Source organism: Chiloscyllium punctatum, chromosome 2 (assembly GCF_047496795.1).
Source record: "Chiloscyllium punctatum isolate Juve2018m chromosome 2, sChiPun1.3, whole genome shotgun sequence".
Taxonomy (NCBI): Eukaryota; Metazoa; Chordata; class Chondrichthyes; order Orectolobiformes; family Hemiscylliidae; genus Chiloscyllium; species Chiloscyllium punctatum.
In genome coordinates, this window is record NC_092740.1 from 147726957 (window position 1) to 147752128 (window position 25172).

The 25172-nt window shown below is 42.4% G+C and overlaps 1 protein-coding gene across 10 annotated transcripts in view; it reads left to right on the plus strand.

Annotated features, from left to right (window-relative positions):
• The window catches only part of dennd4c (DENN/MADD domain containing 4C), a 152286-nt gene that overhangs the window by 19018 nt on the left and 108096 nt on the right, over positions 1 to 25172 (plus strand). For 6 of the 10 annotated variants that reach the window (XM_072590138.1, XM_072590103.1, XM_072590120.1 and 3 more), the window contains one exon: positions 2130 to 2221. The exons of 3 other annotated variants lie outside the window; for them this stretch is intronic. In XM_072590138.1, the coding sequence (XP_072446239.1) occupies positions 2173 to 2221 (49 nt within the window). In that variant the 5' untranslated portion in view covers positions 2130 to 2172. Of the gene's footprint in view, positions 1 to 2129; positions 2222 to 4704; positions 4836 to 25172 lie in introns of those variants that run through there. One more of the 10 variants, XM_072590162.1, reaches the window with a different exon arrangement.

Consider the following 25172-nt stretch of genomic DNA (forward strand, 5'->3'; position numbering starts at 1 on the left):
GTGTCTTGCTCTGTTAGGCAGTGAGGCTGCTTGTTTCTGTTCCTCAGGTTCTCACATTTCTGCATCATTTCATGGATCCAGTTCTGGAGACAGTGATAGTTGAACCCAATGGTCTGGTCATAATTGCCTGGTGCAACAAACTTTATTTTATCCACTGCTCTGAAATTGAGTTGGATGTGTGCAAATGTTTTGCATAGACTGAGGTGTATTTCTCTTCTACCAGGTGTTATCGGGCTGAGATGTTTCTTGCATTGACTTGGTATTGGGTGGATACGTCTACCAATTGACTAAATTGATTCTGTCCTCCAGGCAATTGCTGTCCCAACAGGGTTCCAGTGATGCAGACATCACTTGGATCTTTGACATGAACAATTACATCATTCAGAGGTCCCAGTGCTTTGATCTGGGATGCTTAAATGTGATTTGTATTTGTTTTTTGGATGGAAGAAAATATTACCTTAAGGCTGTGCTGAGCACACTGTGGTGAGAAGGATGACAGCGATTATGTTGGCTTCATTTTGCCTTTTCTCCCCCCAGTAGTTCCTCTGCAGACACTGGAATCACAGCCAACATTTAAAACCCCTCATAACAATAATCTTTTATTCCTTTGGGATTGCATCGAGGACTTTGAGGTCAGAATGGAACCTTTCCTTCACATCTTGATCAGATTTGAGGATTGACCCTTATACACTGATAGATGTGGCATTGTGGTAAAAGTTGAGTGAGTTTAATTTAAAATATAGGGAGATGGATGAGGCTTGTTTCATGAATATAATGTTTGGGTCAGAAAATTAACTCTGTGATCCAACTTCATCATTTCCAACAAAGTATACAACTGCAGTCAGGAATATTTCTACTGCTAGGTTTACAACAGACCAGAAAGCAATTAGTCTAATTTGTTGAGTTCTGTTGGGAAAATAGCTTCTTTTAACAGGAAAGCCGGGTTTTTTGATGAGAAGAGCCGATCACTATTGCCCTAGATCCTTCGGGCCAACCAGTCCATACTGACCATAATCCCAAACTAAACGAGTCCTACCTCCCTGCACTTAACCGTATTCCTCTAAGCATTTCTTTAATCATGTACTTATCCAGGTGTCTTTTAAATATGGTAACTGTAGCTGCATTCATCACTTCTTTTGGAAGTTTATTCCACACAAGAACTACTCTGTATAAAAATGTTGCCACTCATGTAGTTTTAAAATTTTGCTCCTGTCACCTTAAAAATATGCCCTCTAATCTTGAAATGCTCAACCCCATGGAAAAGACACCTGCCATTCATTCACCTTATCTGTACCCGTCAAACTTCACAAACTTCCATAAGGTAAATACCCTGAAACAAGGTCCCATCCTGTTCAGCCGCTAGGGATTTTTGAGATGATTTGTAGCTCAGGGTTGATGGTAAGTGTGTAAGTTAGCAAGCTGAACATGAAGGTTTGCTTTCAGACATTTCGTCACCATACTGGGAACATCATTAGTGAGAGTCTGTGGTGAAGTGCTGGTGGTATGTCCCGCCTCTCTATTTCTAGGTCTTGGTTTCTTAAGTGGGTAATGTCGTTTCCAGTTCCTTTTAGTCAAGAGAAGGTAGATAGGATCTAAATCGATGTGCTTATTTATGGAGTTCTGGTTAGAATGCCAGGCCTCGAAGAATTCTCGTGCGTGTCTTTGTTTCACTTGTCCTAGGATGTGTCTGTTGTCCCAGTCAGTGATGTCCTCCTTTGTCTGTATGTATAGAAACTAGTGATAGTGGGTCGTGTCTTTTGGTGGCCAGTTGGTGTTCACTTATCCTGGTGGCACGTTTCCTGCTAGTTTGTCCAATGTCATGTTTTTAACAGATCTTGCATAATATCTTGGAGATGACATTAGTTTTGCTGGTAATATCTAATGGATCCTTTTTAGTTCATTAGTCGTTGTTTAAGTGTGTTGGTAGGTTTGTGGGCTACCATGATGCCAAGGGGTCTGAGTAGTCTGGAAGTCATTTGTGATGTGCCTTTGAAGTAAGGTAACGTAGCTATAGTTTTTTAGTTGCATTGTGTCACCCACACTTATAACTCAAACTCTGTATTCCTGACAACTTTGTGGTAATTCTTTTCTGAACCCTCTCCAGCTTAATAATATCTTTCCTGTCATAGGCTGACCAGAACTGGATACAGTACTCCAGAATGGGCCTCACTAATGTCCTGTACAAACTCAACTCCTATACTTCATGGTCTGAACAGTGAAGGCAAGTGTGCTAAATACCAACTTAACCACCCTGTGATGCAAATTTCTAAGTTTTATGTACCTGAGCCATGAGGTCTCCGTTTGTCAACACTAACCAAGGCCCAACCATTAATTGTGTAAGTCCTTGATTGTTCAACCAAAATGCAATACTTCACATTTATCCAAATTAAAGTCCATCTGCCACTCCTCAGCCCATTGACCCAATTAATCAAATGTCTTTGTAATTGTAGATAACTTGTTTCGCTGTTCACTGTACCACCAATTTTGGTGTCACCTGCAAATTTAGTAACCATGCCTCTTTTATTCTCAACTAAGTCCATTATATCCATGACAGACGAAAGTGGACCCAGCACTGATTTTTGTGGAGCACCGCAGGTAACAGGCCTTCAGTTTGAAAAACAACCCTCCAATCAGTGAGCCTGACCTCGGTGGTGGGCAAGTGGTTGGAGGGAATCCTGAGGGGCAGGATGTACGTGTATTTGGAAAGGCAAGGACTGATTTAGGGATAGTCAACATGGCTTTGTGCGTGGGAAATCATGTCTCACAAACTTGATTGAGTTTTTTGAAGAAGTAACAAAGACGATTGATGAGGGCAGAGCGGTAGATGTGATCTATATGGACTTCAGTAAGGCGTTCGACACGGTTCCCCATGGGAGACTGATTGGCAAGGTTAGATCTCTTGGAATACAGGGAGAACTAGCCATTTGGATACAGAACTGGCTCAAAGGTAGAAGACAGAGGGTGGTGGTGGAGGGTTGTTTTTCAGACTGGAGGCCTGTGACCAGTGGAGTGCCACAAGGTTCGGTGCTGGGTCCTCTACTTTTTGTCATTGACATAAATGATTTGGATGCGAGCATAAGAGGTACAGTTAGTAAGTTTGCAGATGACACCAAAATCAAAATTGGAGGTGTAGTGGACAGCGAAGAGGGTTACCTCAGATTACAACAGGATCTTGACCAGATGGGCCAATGGGCTGAGAAGTGGCAGATGGAGTTTAATGCAGATGAATGCGAGGTGCTGAATTTTGGGAAAGCAAATCTTAGCCGGACTTATACACTTAATGGTAAGGGCCTAGGGAGTGTTGCTGAACAAAGACCTTGGAGTGCAGGTTCACAGCTCCTTGAAAGTGGAGTCGGAGGTAGATAGGATAGTGAAGAAGGCGTTTGGTATGCTTTCCTTGGTTAGAGTATTGCGTACAGGGTTTGGGAGGTCATGTTGCGGCAGTACAGGACATTGGTTAGGCCACTGTTGGAATATTGCGTGCAATTCTGGTCTCCTTCCTATCGGAAAGATGTTGTAAAACTTGAAAGGGTTCAGAAAAGATTTACAAGGATGTTGCCAGGGTTGGAGGATCTGAGCTACAGGGAGAGGCTGAACAGGCTGGGGCTGTTTTCCCTGGAGCGTCGGAGGCTGAGGGGTGACCTTATAGAAGTTTACAAAATTATGAAGGGCATGGATAGGATAAATAGGCAAAGTCTTTTCCCTGCGGTTGGGGAGTCAAGAACTAGATGGCATAGGTTTCGGGTGAGAGGGGAAAGATATAAAAGAGACCTACAGGGCAACTTTTTCACACAGAGGTTGGTACGTGTATGGAATGAGCTGCCTGAGGATGTGGTGGAGGCTGGTACAATTGCAACATTTAAGAGGCATTTGGATGGGAATATGAATAGGAAGGGTTTGGATGGATATGGGCCGATTGCGGGCAGGTGGGACTAGATTGGGTTGGGATATCTGGTTGGCATGGTCCAAAGGGTCTGTTTCCATGCTGTACATCTCTATGACTCTATTTTAGATATGAGCAAGTTTAGGCCATCAGAAATCTGAAAGATTCATGTAAGTGGACTCTAGAAAGGTACATTAAAGTTTTGTTGAAGTTTATAAAATCATGAGGGGCATAGATAGAGTGAGTAGTCAAGATCATCTCCCCAATGTAGAGGAGTTCAAAAGTAGAGGGCACAGGTTTAAGGTGAGAGAGGGAAAATTTAAAAGGGTCCTCAAGAAGCAGCTTTTACTTGCAGAGGGCAGTGCATATGGCGGAGGCTGGTACAATTACAACATTTAAAGGGCATCTGGATGGGTATATGAATAGGAAGCGCCAAATGCTGGCAAATGGGATTAAGTCAGATTGGGATTATGATCGGCATGGGTGAGTTGAATTTAAGGGCCTGATTCCATGCTGCATTCACTCTGACTTCTTGTTTTGGCAGTCCAAAGGGAAGAAACTGGATGGAATCTGTTCAGTAAAAAAGTTGAGGCGGGAGTGAAATTTCTCTCTACCTGACTTTATGTAAAGGAGTAGTGTTGGGAAATGGATTGATACTTCTTGTTGTTTGTGTAAGATATTTTCAACTGACCTGCTGAGTTTGTTTTTCCCTTTTGTGTGAGACACTGATGTCCTTGTGCATCTGCATCCAAGAGCTTTTGTAGCCTTGTCTGAATATATTTATAACTAACTACCTGGAGAAACTGAGGACTGCAGGGACTGGAGATCCGAGTTGAGAGTGTGGTGCTGGAAAAGCCCAGCCAGTCGGGCAGCATCCGAGGAGCAGGAGAGTTGACGTTTCGGGCATAAGCTCTTCATGAGAAATGAGGCTTGTTGGCCGGGGGCCTGAGAGGTAAATGGGAAGGTGGGGGAAGAGGGTGGGTGCAGCATGGGGCTGGTGGGAAAGTAGCTGGGAATGCTTTAGGTCAAAGAAGTTGGAGGTGAAAGTGATAGATCTGAGGAGGGTGGAGCAGATAGATGTGAAGGAAGAGGGACAGGTAGGACAATTCAAGAGGGTGATACGGAGTTGGGAGTTTGGGACTGGGATAAGGTGGATGGAGGGGAAGTGGGGAAACCAGTAAAATCCACATTGATCCTCTGTGGCAGGAGATAGAAGATAAGGTATTCTGCTTCCTAGAGGAGGCCCAGGACCTGTATGTCTTTGGCGGAATGGGAGGGGGAAGTTGCTGTGTTCAGCTACAAGGTGGTGGGGTGTCCCAGACATGTTCCCTGAAATGATCTGCAAGTCATCATCCTGTCTCCCCAATAGAGGAGACCACATTGGATGCAATGGATACAGTAGATGACGTGTCTTAGCTAACTATCTGGTCAATTGACTGTAAAGATTACACATTATCTAACAAGCCAGGATTTGTTCTGGATTTGAACTTGTGCAGTATTACACTCAGCTGAGATCTTAGCATATTGATTATATCTAAGCTACAGGTGAAACATCATGAGCCTTTTCATGTATTCAGTTAAAGAATTCTGGCAAACCATCCAAGATCTTATTCTTGATGGCAAAATCAACTTTGTAGATATCGAGGTTACTGTTGGCTTTTCTTTTCAATAAAAGGTCTACTTTCTGCTTGTGTTAATTCAGCTGGCCTTCTTCTGGAATCGGTCTGGTTTTTCGCTTTGAGTCTTGGTAGTTCAATTGATGTAATTGCAGTTTTGCTTGGGACAGTCAATCTTGAGATTATCCATGTGTGTTCTAACGTTGCAATTTACATAATTTAGATTTCTTTATTTGACCATGGAGCTAGTGATCTTGCAAAGTCTGGTTTCATCAGCCACAAACGAGTGTAAGCGCATACCTCTTAAGGCATCTTTCCCATCCCCTTTCCTATTTAGAGTGGGTAGGAACTATACTTAAGACATTCGGACACCTTCATGCATCTAAAATCTGTGTGCATACTTCCCAAAGCAGAACCATCACTTCCCTGTTGCTACAGAATTGACAAATGGACTCTGGTAACAGTATACACTTCACTTTCTTTCATGTGATGATCTTGGGAGCATTGTCATTGTCCACATGATGTTGGTAGTCAGATTTTGGTGATGTGTTGTCCCAGAACAATCAGGTCCATTTTGCCACTGTAACCTCCTTCCACATTTGCAGCAGGTGATATGCACAGTCCACTTCATGCTTTCTGTTAGCTTGCACCACACTTGCTGCCAAGTGATTATTTGAGGCTCATTGCCACTCCTTTAGATTAAGCTATCACATGTAAGAGCAATTGTGTTATACAAATATTCCTCACCATTTGGCATCTCGAGCTGGAATGTTATCCAGACCTTGCTGCATATGGGCCTGGGCTGCTTCAGTATCTGAGAGGTTGGGAATGGTGTGAATATTATGCAATCATGAGTGAACCTATTCTATTTCTGACCTTATGTTAGAGGGAAAGTCATTGAAGCAACAGTAGACTTAGAACACTATGCTATAGAGCTTCTATAATGAGTCTTGGAGCTGAGGTAATGGGCTACCAGTAAATCTATTCCTTTGTGCAACCTGTGATTCAAACCCAGGGGACCTTCATGATTTGAGCTTTTCTGTCCATATTTGGACAAGGTTGTAATGAAGTCAGGAACTGAGAAGCTCTGGCAGGTCCCCAACAGAGAATCAGGGTGCAGATTCTTGCTGAGAAATTGTCACTGGATGGCACCTTTAATTGCTTGGAACAAGAAGGGGTACTAATTGGCTGGATGTGATTTGACTGAAGTTCTTTGTAGACTGGACATCACTATGTAATGTTCCACATTGTCAGGTAGAGTCATCGAGATGTACAGCATGGAAACAGACGCTTCGGTCCAACCTGTCCATGCTGACCAGGTATCCCAACCCAAACTAGTCTCACCTGCCAGCACTCGGCCCATATCCCTCCAAACCCTTCCTATTTATATACCCATCCAAATGCCTCTTAAATGTTGCAGTTGTACCAGACTCCACCACTTCCTCTGGCAGCTCATTCCATACACGTACCACCCTCTGCATGAAAAAGTTGCCCTGTAGGTCTCTTTTATATCTTTTCCCTCTCACCCTAAACCTATGCCCTCTAGTTCTGGACTCCCTGACCCCAGGGAAAAGACTTTGTCAATTTATCCTATCCATGCCCTTCATAATTTTGTAAACCTCTATAGGTTACCCCTCAGCCTCCGACGCTCCAGAGAAAACAGCCCCAGCCTGTTCAGCCTCTCCCTGTAGCTCAGATCCTCCAACCCTGGCAACATCCTTGTAAATTTTTTCTGAACCCTTTCAAGTTTCATAACATCTTTCCGATAGGAAGGAGACCAGAATTGCACGAAATATTCCACCTGTGGCTTAACCCATGTCCTGTACAGCCTCAACATGACCTCCCAAACCCTGTACGCAATATTCTGACCAATAAAGGAAAGCATACCAAACGCTGCCTTCACTATTCTGTCTGCCTGCGACTCCACTTTCAAGGAGCTGTGAACCTGTACTCCAAGATCTCTCTGTTCAGCAACACTCCCTAGGACCTTACCATTAAGTGTATAAGTCCTGCTAAGATTTGCTTTCCCAAACTGCAGCACCACGCATTTATCTGAATTAAACTCTATCTGCCACTTCACAGCCCATTGTCCCATCTGGTCCAGAGCCTGTTGTAATCTGAGGTAACCCTCTTCGCTGTCCACTACACCTCCAATTTTGATTTTGGTGTCATCTGCAAACTTACTAACTGTACTTATGCTCGCATCCAAATCATTTATGTAAATGACAAAAAGTAGAGGGCTCAGCACAGATCCTTGTGGCACTCCACTGGTCACAGGTCTCCAGTCTGATAAACAACCCACCACCACCACCCTCTCTCTTCTACTTTTTGAGTCAGTTCTGTATCCAAATGGCTAGTTCTCCCTGTATTCCGAGAAATCTAACCTTGCTAATCAGTCTCCCATGGGGAACCTTGTCAAATGCCTCAGGTAGATGCTAGTGTTGTAACTGCAGTGGACACATCTTAATGCTTGGATTGATTCTGGGGTCAAAGTCTTTATAATGTCCACTGCCTTCAGTTTTTGCTTAATACTATACATAATGTTGCATTTGTAATTTTGAGTGAAAGATGTGCAAGGTTTTATGCTTGGTGTTTTTATGTTCGAAAGGCAGGTGTAAGAGGAAATGATCAGATTGATAAAAGGAAAAATAATGTTTTCGTATGTTTGGGAAATTTGGGTTGCTTGAGGCTGCAGAAAAAAAAGTATTTTAATTCCAAATGTTTGCATGGCTTCTTCCTTAGTCTAATAAAATGATTTGAGAGAAGATGACTTGTCTCTGTCGTTTCAAGTTGTTACTTGCATTTTACTGGTAGCTCGCAAATTTATATACTAGTGCTCTTAAGACTTGCAGTAAATGCTTCAGTGAGGCATTAAATCAAAGCAATTACTGTCTAAGCAACAGATTACAGTATTGTATCAAGTTTTGGGCATCCCACTAAACTAAGGCTAAGAAAGACTGATCAAAATTGCATCAGGAATGTGTTTAAAATTTCAGCTAATTTTCTTTCTGGAAAACAGCAAAAGATGAAGGGAATCTTGTGAAGTTTTGGTGCTAGAATGAAGGGGATGTCAGATTTCATTTCTGCAATGAGTTATTGGAATATGGATGGCTGACCACATAGCTGTTGAGGGAGATGTCACAATATAGTTGGCAATTTCTTTGCTAATTTTGGTACCTTATCTAAAATTTTGATATCCAAAAACTGCTTATCTTTCTCTTGAGTTGGAAGCTGCTTCTAAAAACTGAGTCAGCAGTATTATAAAGAAGCCTGCTTGGTCTAATTTCAGAGGCTGGAATCAGTGAAGAGGTGGTGTACACAGGACATGAGTCCATTGCAGCACTTGATGACTAGCCTTTACCTGGCCCCCTCTCTGTTTTCAGGAGATGCAGCCACCTTTTCCACTTAAAGGATAACATAGAGGATTCTGAATATTTCCAGTTCCAGGAACTTTCAATAAAAGAGTTAGTGATTGAGCTGGGTACATTGACACCTTCCATCCAGAACCGGAATATAGTTTTGATGAAGGTTAGTTGTAATTTCAGTGAGGCAACTTTATATGCTGCATTGTGGAATCGGCAGAAATAACTTGGAAATAATACAATCAATAATTTTAGGACATGATTCTGAATATACTGGAAAGCCAGTCATTTGAAGGAGACTTGTCAAACTAGCTTATCGGAAGTTTGTTAACTTTATTGAAAGTTTGGGTAGTGAAATGTGGACCTATCACCTGTCAAATTTTATTTTAATCGAAGTAATCCATTTGGTGCATCAGTGTTGGTGTTTGCACTAGGCTCCATTGATGGGGTCCATGTAAGCATGTATATCCTGGTAAATGTAGCTGCTTAAGATTAGCATATTGCTGAAGAGCCAAAAAAAAACTGCAGATGCTGGAATTCAAATTAGACAAGCAGGAGGCTGGAAGAACACAGCAAGCCAGGCAGTATCAGGAGGTAGTCAAGTCGATGTTATGGGTGTAACCCTTCAGGACTCTGGGTCTGGATGGAGCTGTAGATAAAGGGGGTGGCAGGGACAGGATGGCAAAGTGGGGAATAGGTGAAGACAGGCAGAGGGTATGACCTGGTTGGTCAATGGGAGGAATAAATCCGGTTGGTGGCAGGGAGCAGTGGAAGGGATGGCGAGGGGCTGGGAAGGGATTCGGCAGGTGGGGAGGCCCCAGTCCTAAAGAAGTGTTACACCTAAAGCATTGACTTCTCCACCTCATGATGCTGCCTGGCTTGCTGTGTTCTTCTAACCTCTGCCTGTCTATTGAAGAGGGAAGTGTAGCTGAATCTTCGCCTATCTTATGCTCATCAGGATAAACACAAGAATGCTCCATTTTAAATCTCAAAATACAATGCAGACAAAGAATGCTGATTGGTTGGCAAGTCGACAAAATGACTTTGTCTTGCCAATGTAATTTAATTTTGATTGAGAAATTTTCAGTTGTGTAGCAGTCATTAGCCAGTTTGCAAGTTGCACAATATGCAGTGAGCAATGATCTCTTCAGGAGAGCTACTATCCCACAGAATAACTTGAAATTTCTCACTAGATACCTAATGCTTGAGGGTATTGATGTAACATGACCTGAATTGTAAAGCTCTTTGTCATTCAACTTGGCAAAGTTTCTGTTTGAGTTGCTATGGAAAAGTATTTTTTCTCATTTACGCTGAAAATCTGAAGTAAAAAATCGCATTTAAGTGCCACTCGTAGTTAATAAAGAGTAGATATTTCATGATTTTAAACAGGGTAAAGCTATCACATAGATTTTGCAAATCGTTTGCTGCACTGGTATTTAAAACCATACTAGTGGTGATAATGCAAGTCTTGTGGCCACCTTGACCTAATTTCCTTATCATTGTTTCTTACTGGCACTTGAATTTAAGAATTAGTGATCAACAGAATGAGCAACTGAATACTTCCATTTGCAGGATTAGGCAAACAGAGTCAGCACCACAGGCACTTGAGAACATGTTTAAAATTGAAGAGCAGATGAGGCAAGTATAAATACTATGCAAGTTAAGCTGCTGGTTGGAAAGCCTACGTTGGTTGCACGATGTTGTGTCAAAGTACATTGGTATTATTGAAATGGATTTTTTTTTTAAAAGGCACGGAGCCATTTTGTGTTCTAACATTAGTTTATCTGGATGAGAGGTCTTCGAACCAACACAGAACACTTTTTGCAAGCTAAATATGGAAGTGATTGTTTTGGAATGATTGTTCACAATTTTTTTGTGAGTATTGTTGATGAATTTTTATCAGAGCAAATTACTGCAGACGCTGTAATCTGTACTGAAAGCAACAAGTGCTGGAGATAACAGGTCAGCCAGCATCTACGGAGAGAGCAAGCTAATGTTTCGAGTCTAGAAGTGAAGTGTGGAAGGGTCAACATTTATGCTATAGTTTGGACTACTGTTCTGCCATTCTTGCATTCCTATCACTTAATCAGAGCTATCAACATCTTTTCTCCACCAGCACTCTACACCCATTACTCCGACATCACTGCCTCTTCCCCCACCACCCCCCCCGCCCGAAACGTTCACTTGCTGTCGTTCCATGGATGCTGTTGGGATTTCAGCGTTTGTTGTTTTCAGTATATTTTATCAAAGCTCTCTGTTTAGCACCCATCAAGACAAATTGCAAGGAATACCATCATAAAGAGAAAACAATATATTGTAAGAGGGAGTCCTAATTGTTTAACAACAAGACTCTGTTGACTGCTTTGGTGTGGAGAATGTGCCCATTCATGACTGACATTTAATGTGACACTTTTTAGATCTTAAATAAGACTTATTGGCTCCTATTGGTCAAGATGTTTTGTTACACTGAAACAGGCAGTATGTGTACATTTCTTTCTGTTAGTAAAGAATGGGGCACTGTGTGTATCTGTATGGCAGGTGTGCCAGATGGTGAACTCCACTGACATTTCTGAATTAGTTTCTGCGTTAATCTTTAAACACATGGTAGATTATTTTGGCATACCCGGTGGTCATGATTAATGCTGGAACAAGTTTAAATATCTGAACCTAGCCTGAAACCAAATCAGTGTACCTGATTACTAACCTAGTAGATTGATTTTTAGTGTCTTCTGACAGCACATGCTATGAAAATCAATGCCAGTTAAAACTGGTCAGTGTGTTGAGTTTGCTTGTCTAAATAAATATCAATAGTCTATTCTTGGATTTCCATAATGGTCCAATTTGAAATTGCATTACTTAATTTTCATCTGCAAAATCTTATTCTTCATTGCAGTCAGTTGTTTGCTGCTCTCGTGGGTATGCAATTTCTTGTTTTAATGATGAATGTGGGAAGGTTTCTAATATAGAAATTTCATAACCAGTCAAATAAATGACGGTTCAAATTTGGCTCTCGGTATTGTCTGCCCAGTGCTACTTCTAATTTTGGCCAGCTCCTAGCTACTTCCTGCTCTTTCCAACAATATGTGTCAATCTTGATCTCTTTTAAAATATGTGGCACAACTTTGAAGTTGTTTACCAGGCCAGCATGCTAGTGACCTGTTCAGAACCTTCACTTCTTTGTGTCTTGCATAACTGCCACGAACATCAGTGTGGTTCCACTTGAATTGGAAAGACTACTTTGAGCCAATATGTGACTTTTGATCAATTGCCTCAGTTTAGAGACAAGGTTGGTGTGTGGTCCTGGTGAGGCACAAATCTGTGCAGTCAGTGTACACTTGAAAACTAAAGCTATTATTTAGAATGATGGCAAGAGGCATGATGTAGACTGAGTGGGGGAGCAAGGAGAATGCTTGGTATATGCCAGAGAGAACTCTGCAGGAGTAGGGGCAGGAGTGATGATTCTCTGGTGACAAATGAATTATGAGAATGAACCAGACTCCTGCTGTCCCATACAGTTTGATGATGGGGAAGCATTGTAATCTAGTGTGATCAAACCGTTTAAAAGCTGCAGCTAAATGGTGGGGGATGTGGGGGGCCCTTAGTTATGTAGCAAGTCATTTATGACTTTGGTCAAGGCTGTTTCAAAATGGTGATGGGGTCAAAATCTTTTCAAAAGAAACACCTGGCCATTTAAGTACCACTATTCATCACTTGATAGCAGTCGCTAACCTTGAGTTGAATTGTTGCGTTCATAGTTTTTGAGTAAGTAACTTTGTGGGTTTTCTGTGTGTCTGAAGTTAATAACTTACATGCAAGTAATTCTGTGATCATATTAATTTATTTAAAAATACAATTTGAGGCTTCGCTTTGGAGTTCTTGACTTTTTGTGAACACCACTGGTGTCTTGCAACTAAACAAGATGAACAAGCTCCAGTTGAACATAGAGGAGAGTTGGTTTTTTGTAAGCTTAGAGAGGTTTTTATTTCAGTTATTACTTGAAGTTTGGAGCAGTCCTATGAAGTCCTTGAAGTAAGATGACAGGAAAGAACAGTGCTTCTGAGAAGGGAAGGACATATTGTGAACTTGGTTTCCCTTGAGTGAAATGTTAGGGTTAGTCCCAGACCAGAAGTGTTGGGATAAAACTCTGAAGAGGTAACTTCAAGCTGTGTGTATTTAGTCAGGTGTATGATAACTTCGTCCTGGAGCTATTTACAGTTCCAATCTAAACATTGAAGTCACAAGTGATTTCAAACATACAGAGAACTTAGATTGAGTGAGAAATTGAGTGGTATTTTGAGTATTCTATCAAGGGTGTTTTTCTGGTACTAAAGAAAAGCTTGTTGCTTCCTTTCAACTTAGAAATGAGTGTTGTGTGAATAATGGGAGTATACTTTTACTTTGTGGTTTCAATGTTGGAATTTGCAGTAGATGGTTTGGTTTATTATATTTTAGCTTGACTTATTTTGTTAAATTTCTGTTTGGTAAAGCAAAATTTGCAGCATTTTATGCTGAAGTTTCAGTAAGAGACTGTGAAAATGGAAGCCAATCAAAATAAGATCTTTCATGCTCAGTACCTGTCAGGGATCTGACTTATTTCGTAATAACATCAGCTGGAATCTTTGTGTGTTATACCTGCATGCTAACTGTTATCAGGAAAGCTAATAGAATGTGATGTTTTATTGTGAAGAAAATTGAGCACAGAGTTCGGAAGATTATATTCAATTATGCAGGGCTGATACATCTCAAGTACTGTGCACAATTTTGGTCATGCTGTTTGGGGAAGGTTGGAAGTACATGGAAAAAGATTCAGTGAAAGATTTCTGGACTGATAAGTGGAATGCATGTTTTGAGGAAAGGCTGGACAGGCTAGACTTGTATCCATTGGAGTATACAAAAGTAAGAAAGTTTTTTTTAAAATGCACCAGATCCTGAAAGGTCCTGAAAACTGGATTTGAGAATGGATGACTCCTCTTGTGGGAGAATTGAGAACTAGGGGTGTATGTTGAAAAAAATAGGATGCTGCTGATTTTTATTCACTGGTGGGACTTGTGTGTTGCGAGCTGGCCAGCATGTATTGAATGTTCCTAGTTACCCTTTAGAAAGTGGTGGTAAGCTGCCCTCTTGAACTGCTGCAGTCCAGACATGCTGTACGTTGATCCACAATGCCCTGACGGGGAATTCCAGAATTTTGACCTAGTGACAGTGAAAAAAATGGCAATGTATTTTTAAGTAAGGGTGGTAAGTGACTTAGAGGGGAACTTGGAGGTAGTGATGTTTCCATGTTTCTGCTGTCTTTCTCCTCGCTGGAAGGCGTCATGGGTTTGGAAGGTGTTGCCTGAGGAACTTGGGTATATTTCTGCAGTACACAGTGATGCGACAGAACGTTGGTGGAGGAGGAAGTTGATGTTTGTAGATATCCCAGTAGCATAGGATGCTTTGTTCTGGATGTTGTCAAGCTGCCTGAGTGGTGTTGGAGCTGCACCCATCCAGGCAAATAGGGAGCATTCACCTGACTTGGGCCTTGTAATTGGTGGACAGACTATGGGGAGTCAAGACAGGTGTTACTTGGCACAATATTTCTAAGCTCTGACCACTCAAGGTAGGGATAAACAGCATTATATTTTTCTGAGGGTCTTGAGCCTCTGGAACCCTGTTCCTGAAAAGGCAGTGTAAACAAATCCTTGGAATATTAAGGCAGAGATGGATGGATTCTTGGTAACGAAGCAGGTCAAAAGTCATAGTGGGTAGGCAGGAATGTGGAGTTATCAATCAGCCGTGACCTTGTTTAGTGGTAGTGCAGGCTCATACACACTGTGTTCTGAAATTACATTTTTGTATGATAATTTGACCTCTAACCTTGACACAACCAGTTGAAGATAGATCTTTAATTGAGTATATGCAGTGATTGCAGTTTACCAACGTGTTCGCATTTACTTTGTCCATTTGCTTGAGTATTGTGGTTTACCAACAAAGAAAAAGGCCCTTCGGCCTGTTTATCTTCAGTTTGTCTCAGTGTTTACTTCAGCTGACTTTCCGTAAAACTAGGGGTCAAAATCTCGAAGGCTTTGGCAAAATTCTGTTGTGAATAGAGTGGGTGCTTGTAAATTGTCAAAAGGCCGTTTTCAACTTTGCTTGTACAGATAACAAAGCTACTACACATTTTTTTTTTCTTCAAAATCATCTATTTTTCTTCGTGGGAGAAATCTAGAAATCTGCTTAAAATTGGTTTTGAGCATGTCGCGATTAAAAATTGTGGTTTGAGGAGGTTTTTAAATAAACCCTGCATCATGGATTAATTTCTATGAATGCTTACTCATTTCTCATTGAATGAGTAATAAAGTTGAGAAGCTACACAGCCAAACCATTAAACATTGTCTTAGTTAAGAAATATGAACTTTCTAATTATTGTACAAAAACTTTAAAAATTTCTCACATTTCAAGCAAGTTTGGTTGTACTTGCAGATCTACTGAGTTGTTTCATGCCCCTCTTTGCCTGGATCTGATCCATTGGTTGTGGGATTACTTAACTTTATCACACGTTGATTCCACTGTTGGGCATGTTTTGTTTCACCTGATTGGCACCTCATGTTAAATATTTCTGATATTGCTCCTGGCATTTCCCCTGCTCTCAATGTGACCTCGAACAATGGTTTCCCAGTGATTCTTGCAAGTAGATGCCTTGATCTGTGCTCTGGAGGCATAGGTTCAGGGTCATTGTAGGTCTTGGGTAGGCCAGTTGAAAATTGCCCAGTTAAATTCTGTCCATGACATGGAAAATGAATGGGTTTGAGTCAAAGGGAAATGATGTTTAACCAATTGTTTGGAGTTATTTGAAGAAATAACTTGTGCTTTGGATAAAGGGGAGCCAGTGGATGTATTGTGCTTAGATTTCAAGAATTGATAAGTTGCCATATCAAATGTTATAGCAGAAATTTAAAGCTCATGGTGTTGGGGGTAGCTTAGGTATGTATAGAAGATTAGCTGGCTCCCAGGAAGCAGCAATGAGGAATAGATGGGTCTTTTTTTCAGGTTGGTAGGATATCACAAGTGGTGTGCCATGGGTTGATGCTGTGTTCTCAACTCTTCACAATTTATGGAAATGATTTGGATGAAGGGATTGTAACTGTAAAATCTGTTGTTGATAAAAACTAGCAGGGAAAATGAGTTGCGAGGAGGACTAAGGAGTGGGCGAAGATCTGGCAACTACAGTACAATGTGGGAAAGTGTGTAATATCCATTCTGGCGGAAAGAATAAAACGTTGCATGTTATCTAAATGGTGCAAGGATGTAAAGAGATCTGGGTGTTCTGGTGCATGAATCACAGAAGGTACAGCAAATACTCAGAAAAGCTAACAATGTTATGTTTTTTGTTGCAAAGAGAATTTGATTACATAGTAAGAAGGTTATACTTCAGTTATGCTGGGCATTGGTGAGGCTGCATCTGGAGAACTGTTTAGTCTTGACACTCATAGGAGGGTGTTAATGCATTTGAAATAGTTCAGAGAAAATTTACTATACGAATGCTTAAAATGAGCAAATTGACTTCTGAGGAAAGGCAAGGCCTGCACCCTCTGAAATTTAGTTGCAGAGATGCATTAGTTGAAACATACCAGCCTGAGAGGACTGGACTGGGTGGATGAGCACAGGATGTGGGAGATCATGTCAGATTAGCTTGATTAAATTTTTCAGAGGTGACTAAGTGTTTAGAAGGCAATGTATTTGCAGCTGACTTGAACTTGAGCAAGACTTTTAAGGTCCCTTAGGGAGACTGATGGTGAAGGTAACAGCCTCTGAATTCGAAGGAAATTGGGGTAATTGAATACAGAAATGGTGAAGTGGCAGGAAGCACAGGGTGATGGTTGAGGGTTGGTTTTGTGACAGGAAACGTGTGTCCATTGGTGTCCCCCAAGGATCACTGTTGGAGTCCTTGCTGTTTGTGGTATACAGGTGGTTTAGACTTGAATGTAGAATGGATTAGTGGTGCTGGAAGAGCACAGCAGTTCAGGCAGCATCCAACGAGCAGCGAAATCAACGTTTCGGGCAAAAGCCCTTCATCAGGAATAAAGGCAGTGAGCCTGAAGTGTGGAGAGATAAGCTAGAGGAGGGTGGGGGTGGGGAGAGAGTAGCATAGAGTACAATGGTTGAGTGGGGGCGGAGATGAAGGTGATAGGTCAGGGAGGGGAGGGTGGAGTGGATAGGTGGAAAAGAAGATAGGCAGGTCGGACAAGTCCGGACAAGTCATGGGGACAGTTACTGAGCTGGAAGTTTGAAACTAGGATGAGGTGGGGGAAGGGGAAATGAGGAAGCTGTTGAAGTCCACATTGATGCCCTGGGGCTGAAGTGTTCCGAGGCGGAAGATGAGGCGTTCTTCCTCCAGGCGTCTGGTGGTGAGGGAGCGGCGGTGAAGGAGGCCCAGGACCTCCATGTCCTCGGTAGAGTGGGAGGGGGAGTTGAAATGTTGGGCCACGGGGTGGTTTGGTTGATTGGTGCGGGTGTCTCGGAGATGTTCCCTAAAGCGCTCTGCTAGGAGGCACCCAGTCTCCCCAATGTAGAGGAGACCACATCGGGAGCAACGAATACAATAAATGATATGAGTGGATGTGCAGGTGAAACTTTGATGGATGTGGAAGGCTCCTTTAGGGCCTTGGATAGAGGTGAGGGAGGAGGTGTGGGCACAGGTTTTACAGTTCCTGCGGTGGCAGGGGAAAGTGCCAGAATGGGAGGGTGGGTCATAGGGGGGTGTGGACCTGACCAGGTAGTCACAGAGGGAACGGTCTTTGCGGAAGGCGGAAAGGGGTGGGGAGGGAAATATATCCCTGGTGGTGGGGTCTGTTTGGAGGTGACGGAAATGTCGGCGGATGATTTGGTTTATGCGAAGGTTTGTAGGATGGAAGGTGAGCACCAGGGGCGTTCTGTCCTTGTTACAGTTAGAGGGGTGGGGTCTGAGGGCGGAGGTGCAGGATGTGGACGAGATGCGTTGGAGGGCATCTTTAACCACGTGGGAAGGGAAATTGCGATCTCTAAAGAAGGAGGCCATCTGGTGTGTTCTGTGGTGGAACTGGTCCTCCTGGGAGCAGATACGGCGGAGGCGGAGAAATTGGGAATACGGGATGGCATTTTTGCAAGAGATAGGGTGGAAAGAGGTGTAATCCAGGTAGCTATGGGAGTCGGTGGGTTTGTAAAAAATGTCAATGTCAAGTCGGTCGTCACTAATGGAGATGGAGAGGTCCAGGAAGGGGAGCGAGGTGTCAGAGATGGTCCAGGTAAACTTAAGGTCAGGGTGGAATGTGTTGGTGAAGTTGATGAATTGCTCAACCTCCTCGCGGGAGTACGAGATGGCGCCAATGCAGTCATCAATGTAGCGGAGGAAGAGGTGGGGAGTGGTGCCGGTGTAATTACGGAAGATCAACTGTTCTACATAGCCAACAAAGAGACAGGCATAGCTGGAGCCCATACGTGTGCCCATGGCTACGCCTTTGGTCTGGAGGAAGTGGGAGGATTCAAAGGAGAAATTGTTAAGGGTGAGGACCAGTTCGGCCAAACGAATGAGTGTGTCAGTGGAAGGGTACTGTTGGGGACGTCTGGAGAGGAAAAAACGGAGGGCTTGGAGGCCCTGGTCATGGCGGATGGAGGTGTAGAGGGATTGGATATCCATGGTGAAGATGAGGCGTTGGGGGCCGGGGAAACGGAAGTCTTGGAGGAGATGGAGGGCGTGGGTGGTGTCTCGAACGTACGCCCTCCTGCCCCACTGAACTCATCTCTACCTACCTTGACACTGTCCTATCCCCCCCTAGTCCAGGAACTCCCCACGTACGTTCGAGACATCAATCAATCACCAATCAACCAAACCGCCCTGTGGCCCAACATTTCAACTCCCCCCTCCCACTCCGCCGAGGACATGGAGGTCCTGGGCCTCCTTCACCGCCGCTCCCTCACCACCAGACGCCTGGAGGAAGAACGCCTCATCTTCCGCCTCGGAACACTTCCCCCAGGGCATCAATGTGGACTTCAACAGCTTCCTCATTTCCCCTTTCCCCCACCTCATCCTAGTTTCAAACTTCCAGCTCAGCACTGTCTCCTTGACTTGTCCGACCTGCCTATTTTCTTTTCCACCTATCCACTCAACCCTCTCCTCCTTGACCTATCACCTTCATCTCCTCCCCCACTCACCCATTGTACTCTATGCTACTCTCTCCCCACCCCCACCCTCCTCTAGCTTATCTCTCCACGCTTCAGACTCACTGCCTTTATTCCTGATGAAGGGCTTTCGCTGCTCGTTGGATGCTGCCTGAACTGCTGTGCTCTTCCAGCACCACTAATCCAGTATTTGGTTTTCAGCATCTGCAGTCATTGTTTTTACCTTGAATGTAGGATGGTTGATCAGGAAGTTTGTGGATGGTAAGTAGTGACCATGATAGCTTTCGATTACAGGAGGATAGAGATAGGCTGGTCAGGTAGGCTTACGAGTGGCAAATGGAATTCATTCCAGATAAGTGTGAGGTGATCCACTTGGGTAGGACAAAGAAGGTAAGGGAATACATGAACCCTGGGAAATATCGAGGGTCCAAGGTACTTTGATGTGCATGTCCATCACTCTCTCAAGGTAGTGGGACAGGTCTATCAAGTGATTTAGAAGACATATGGGATATTTGTCATAATTAAGTGAGGCATGGAGTTTAAAAGCAGTGATGTTATTTCACAGCCACAGTATTGTCTGTGTAGTTCTGGAATCCACATTTTTGAGGGATGTGATTGTACTGTTGGGGCTGCAGAGTAGATTTACCCAAGATGTTGCCTGGGCTGAAGAGTTTTAGTTATGAAGAGACATTGGACACAGTGAGTGTTTTTCTTTGATATAGAGGAACCTGAGGATGGGACATGATTGAGATGTATAAAACTATGAAGGGCATAGAGAGGGTTGACAGGAAGAAATTTCTCCCTTGGTGGAGCGATAATGGCCAGTGAGCGTAGATTTCAAGCGATTGGATATGAAGTTGAGAGGGAGGTGAGGAAAAGCCCAGTGTGTGTTGGGAATCTGGAATTCTGCCCATCAAGAGAGAGAAATCCTTGTAATTTTTAAATATTTTGAAATCCATTTGCAGTGCCAAGGCATAAGAGCCTGTGGGTCAAGTGCTGGAAGATGGGATTAGAATAGTTAGGTGTTTCTGACTGACACAAACTTGATGGGCCAAAGGTCCTTTTTTCTGTGCTGTAGATCTCTATCTCTGATTCTCCTGGTGGGAGGATCTAGAACTAGGGGTTGTAATTTCAAAACAAGGAGTCACCTACTTAAGCTAAGACTGAGGGAGAAAAAAATTTTCTTTCTCTCTGAGACAATGCTTCAAAAGGCAGAGAGTGCAGAATTTTTTCATTATTTTAAAGGCAGAGGTAAATATATCTTACTGGTATTCAAGAATCTAAATCCAGAATTAGGCCACTCAGTCCATTGAGTTCTGCTCTGCTGTTTGATCATTTCTCAACTCCATTCTCCTGCCTTAACCCTGTAACCCTTGTTCCCCTAAGCAAGACCCGATCTGTCTCTATCTTAAATGCACTCAGTGACTTGGCCTCCACAGCCCTCTGCAGCAATGAGTTGCACTGCATCACCACCCCATGGCTGAAGGAATTCCTCATCTCAGTTCTAAAAGATCATCTGTTCACTTTGAGGCTGTGCCCCCAGGTCCTTGTCTCTTCAACTGGTGGAAACATCTTCTCCATGTCCACTGTATCCAGGCCTCCTGGTATCCTGTCAGCTACAATCAAATCCCCCTCCTCCTTCTAAACTCTGAGTGCAGATCCAGAGCCTCCAACCGTTCCTCATATGACAAGCCCTTCAGCCCTGGGATCATAGTTGTGAATACCTCGAGACCCTCTCCAGTGCTAGCACATGCCTCTTTAGATACGGGATCCAAAACTGCTGACAAGAGCCTATATATCCTCAGCAGTGCACCTCTACTTTTGTACTCTAGCCCTTTTGAAATAAATGCAAACATGGCAATTGCCTTCCTCACGGCCAACTGAACCTGCATATTAACCTGAAGAGAATTCTGAACTAGGACTCCCAAGTCCCTTTGTGTTTCACATTTCTGAAGCCTTTCCCAGTGTAGAAAATAATTTACACCTATTCCTTCCAAAATCAACATCACTTTGTCATGTTGTATTCCATCTCCCACTTAGTTGCCCACTCCCCTAGCATGTCCAACTCTTTCAGGAGCCTCCCCATTTCCTCAAAGCTATCTGTCCCTCCATTGACCACCTGTGTCATCTGCAACAATGCCCTCAGTTCCATCATCAAGATGATTAATGTATAATGTCACTAGTTGTGGTCCCAAGACAGATCCCTATGGAATTCCAATAGTCCTCAGCTGCCATCCTGAAAAAGACCCCTTTGTCACGACTTTCAGCTTTGAGTCAGTCCATCCTCTATCCATGCCAACACCTTACCCAAACACCATGGGCTCTTATTTACTAGTGTCCTATGTCAAAGGCCTTCTTGAACTCTGAGCAGGTCACATGGGCTCTCCTTTGTCATACTTGCTCATCAATTCCTCAAAGAATGCTGACAGACTTTTCAGGCCTGATCTCGCCTAGGCAAGTGTATGCTCATGTCAGTTCTTGTATCTTGTCATATAATATTAAATCAATGTATGTGGCTTGCATTCTTTACAAAGACAAAAATTCTGGAGAAAATGTTTTGGACATCATTTGTTTGGAACCTATCTGATATGGCACTTTCAGTTTACTCACGATCCGTTCCATTCAAATTGTTACAGTTTTCCTAAACATTGGCATAACTAAGGTAAAAGTCTTTTATTTAAAAAGCATGCAAAAATGTCTGCATTCAAGCAACTGAAATGAAGAAAACCACTTAGTCAGTAGTTGACGACTCATTGGGAAAATAAATTGCAAGGGACAGAATTTACAGTGTACTTTTTTCAAGTAAGGAAAACTCCTTTAAACTAGCTGTGTGCCTTGTTAGTTGCAGCTAACTGGCTGCAACGCTGTTGTTTTTTTAAAAGTTTACTTCCTCTGAGGTCCATTTGCACAAGCGCACTTGAACCTGTGACATCACCTCAACTCTTCTTGCTAACTGAAAATATCCAAATTCTCCAAACAAAATATTTCTGTTTTAAAGTAAGCATAGGAGTAAAAGCAGGCTCTGTTAAATTACACACACATTGTTCTCTTACCCATTGTGACTAAAGTGACTGTGTGTGTGTAAATTGAAAATAAAATATATTATCACTCTCAAATGGAATGAAACAGTTATAGTTGATGAAGTTTCATGTTTTTTGTGACAACTGTTTGATGTCATCTGTGAGAGAACTACTCAAGTGCTCATAATCATTTCAGAATTTTGACCATGTACTTGTAAACAAAGTAAAACACAAGCAAATATAAAATAAAACAATGCTTTTCTGTTGTTTCTTTCTGAGAGAAGCCAATGTAATTTTGGATTGAGCGTTCTAAGTCATTCTTCTAAGAATGGCAGAGATTCTCCAGATTCAGTCTCCCAGTATTAAATGTGGTACGATGGCTTCCAGTGAAACAACAGGAAGTAGCAAATGCTCAGCATGCATCAATACTTCCTGTGATTTTTAACTGTTGAACTTGTTTCTATCATGATTTTTTATATAAGGTTTCCTCCTCCTTGCCTTGAAAATATTTGGCACCGACTAAAAGGCACATAAGACTAAAGTGACCAAAGTGCACTCATTTGACGTGCATTCAATCAGGATGAATGAGATGGCCAGCCAATCCCAACTTAAATTAAAGCAAAAAAGTGCTGATAATACTCAGTAAGTTGGATCACACTGTGGCTAGGGAAATGGTTAAGAACATGAAAAATGCGCAGGCGTGAACTCTTCAGCCCTTCTAGCATGCTGGTTAATTCAATTGATCTTCTTCTATCTCATGCATGCTTGCAAAGCTCTCCTTATTTATTGATTCCGAGTAACCAAAACTGATTTGGACTCTGCTTGGTCATGGAATATTTTCAAATCAGCCATTGGCAGTCTGTGACGTAGTGTTCTAAATGTTCACAACTGTTTGGGTTCTTGCTGTACCCTCACTTATAAAGTGGCAGATCCCTTATTCTGAGACTGAGCCCAAGGTTTAGACTTCTGTCCAGGTAAAACCTCGCTGCATCTGTCAGATTGAACATGTGAAGAATTTTGTTTCAGTTATATCATCGTGATGTCTGCAGTGATATGAATATGTTACCATTCCTCTTCTGAAGTATAGGACATCTAATAAACTTGTTGTGCCTCTATTGGATTGCTTTGCACATTACCCCAAAAGTAGTTATTAAATGATGACATGGAAAGCCAAATGCTTGTAAATCAAATACTGTTTGCCCCATCTAAATGTTACAGATTTGTATTGACATTAAAAATTCACACAAGACCAGGTTATAGTCCAACAGGTTTATTTGGAAGCACTAGCTTTCGGAGGACTGCTCCTTCATCAGGTGGTTGAGGAGTATATACCACAAGTGAAGCACTAGCTTTCGAAGCAGTGTTCTGAATGCTAGTGCTTCCAAATAAACTTGTTATATTGTCACCTGATGTTTTGTGATTTTTTTTTTTAACTTTGTACACCCCAGTCCAACAACGGAACCTCAAAATCATTGTGTTTATGTGGCATTTTAACCTAGTGCACGATGTCCTTGAAAGAAATGTGCATGAAACTCAATTTACATCCATCAGATTTAGGCATTTGGAAAACAGCTTGACCAGAGGCAGATTTTAAGAAGAAATGAGGAAGTGCCAATTTTGTCTTTGGGGCCGAGACAGCTAAACATTCAATCTCTGGTATTGAAAGAAGAATGCACAAAAGAGGCACAGTCTAAAGAATGCAGGACAGGGGGAGGTTAACATATTTGAAAACTAGCATGAGCTTTTCAAAATTGATTCACTGCGAGACCAGGAGCGAATGCAGTGAAGTTAATGCGAGTAAGGTGAACAGGATGCTGTGAGAGTTAAAGTATAGATGTTAGTGTTTTAGTCAGCTGAAATTTATGAGCGTGCAAGGTCTAACGCCAGCTGGAAGAGCATTAGAGTCGTTTAACTCTAGCAATAACTGAGGCGTGGATAAAGGTTTCCATTGCCGATGGACCTTGAGGCAATACTACACAGGTACAAGTAGGTAACTGGAGTGTTAGGACCTGGGGTAACGAGGCTATATTGGACAGCTAGATTTTTGGTCATTGAATATTTAATGTTGGGCATGAATTAAGAAGATTAGATGGTGAAGGGGTCAGACCTTGACCAGTTAGAAGAAGAAAGTTAGGACTGCAGATGCAGGAGATCAGAGTCAGAAAGTGTGGTGCTGGAAAAGCGCACAAGATCGGGCAGCATCCAAGGAGCAGGACAATCGATGTTTCTGAGAAAAGCTGTTCATCAGGAATGCCTTCATTCGGGCTTATGTTCGAATCGTCGACTCTTCTGATGCTGCCTGACCTGCTACACTTTTCCAGCACCACACTTTTGACCTTACCAGTTAGACAATGCTTTCACTGAGGATTTATGAAGATCTGAAATTGGTACCATCAGGTACATTTGGCTCATTTCCCAAAATTAGTCAATAGTCAGGAATATCCCTTGATGCAACAAGCCAATGAGATAGATAGAAGTAAATCTGTTTTTAGAGGAGCTTCTGAACAGGTTGATTATGAAAGGCATATTTTAAATAAAACATAAAGATTTCTTCAGCTTGGGAAGGCTTTAGCAGGAGCAATTTGTGCACGTGTAGTCTATCTTTGCAGACTATGTTCGAGCCAAGTGTTTTGCAGTGACTTTACTGGATCAGTTGTGCAGAAGTTTTTAGAAGGACTGAGCTGAAAATTATCACAATTCAATACAGTTTTTACATAACTTTGTTACAGGGTAAGAGAACCCATATCAATATCATCAGCTATTAGGTGCTTCGAGCCTGTGCTTCAGTGAGATTCACCTTGCTACCTTCCCTTCTCCTCTCCTCCACCCCTCCCACCCCCCCCCCGCAATAATCTTTCCACCTTTAACTTATCAAGAATCTGTCTGCCTTCACCTTAAAGTATTATTAAAGTATCTGTTTCCTGTCACTTAACTGTTTTCCTGTGGTGTCACTTATTTTTTTTATCCATTTGGGTATTAGTTGTTTGCATCTGAACTCCAACTTGTTCTCTGTCACCTCTTTTGCCCTTTTCAACTGATGCTGATCTTGAGACTGTTAGACTTCTTAGAAAAAAATGAAATGAGTACTTTCTTCCTCCATGAAATTCTTAGGTTTGCACTTTTTTCCAGCTCACTCCATCAAAAGGTGTTTGAG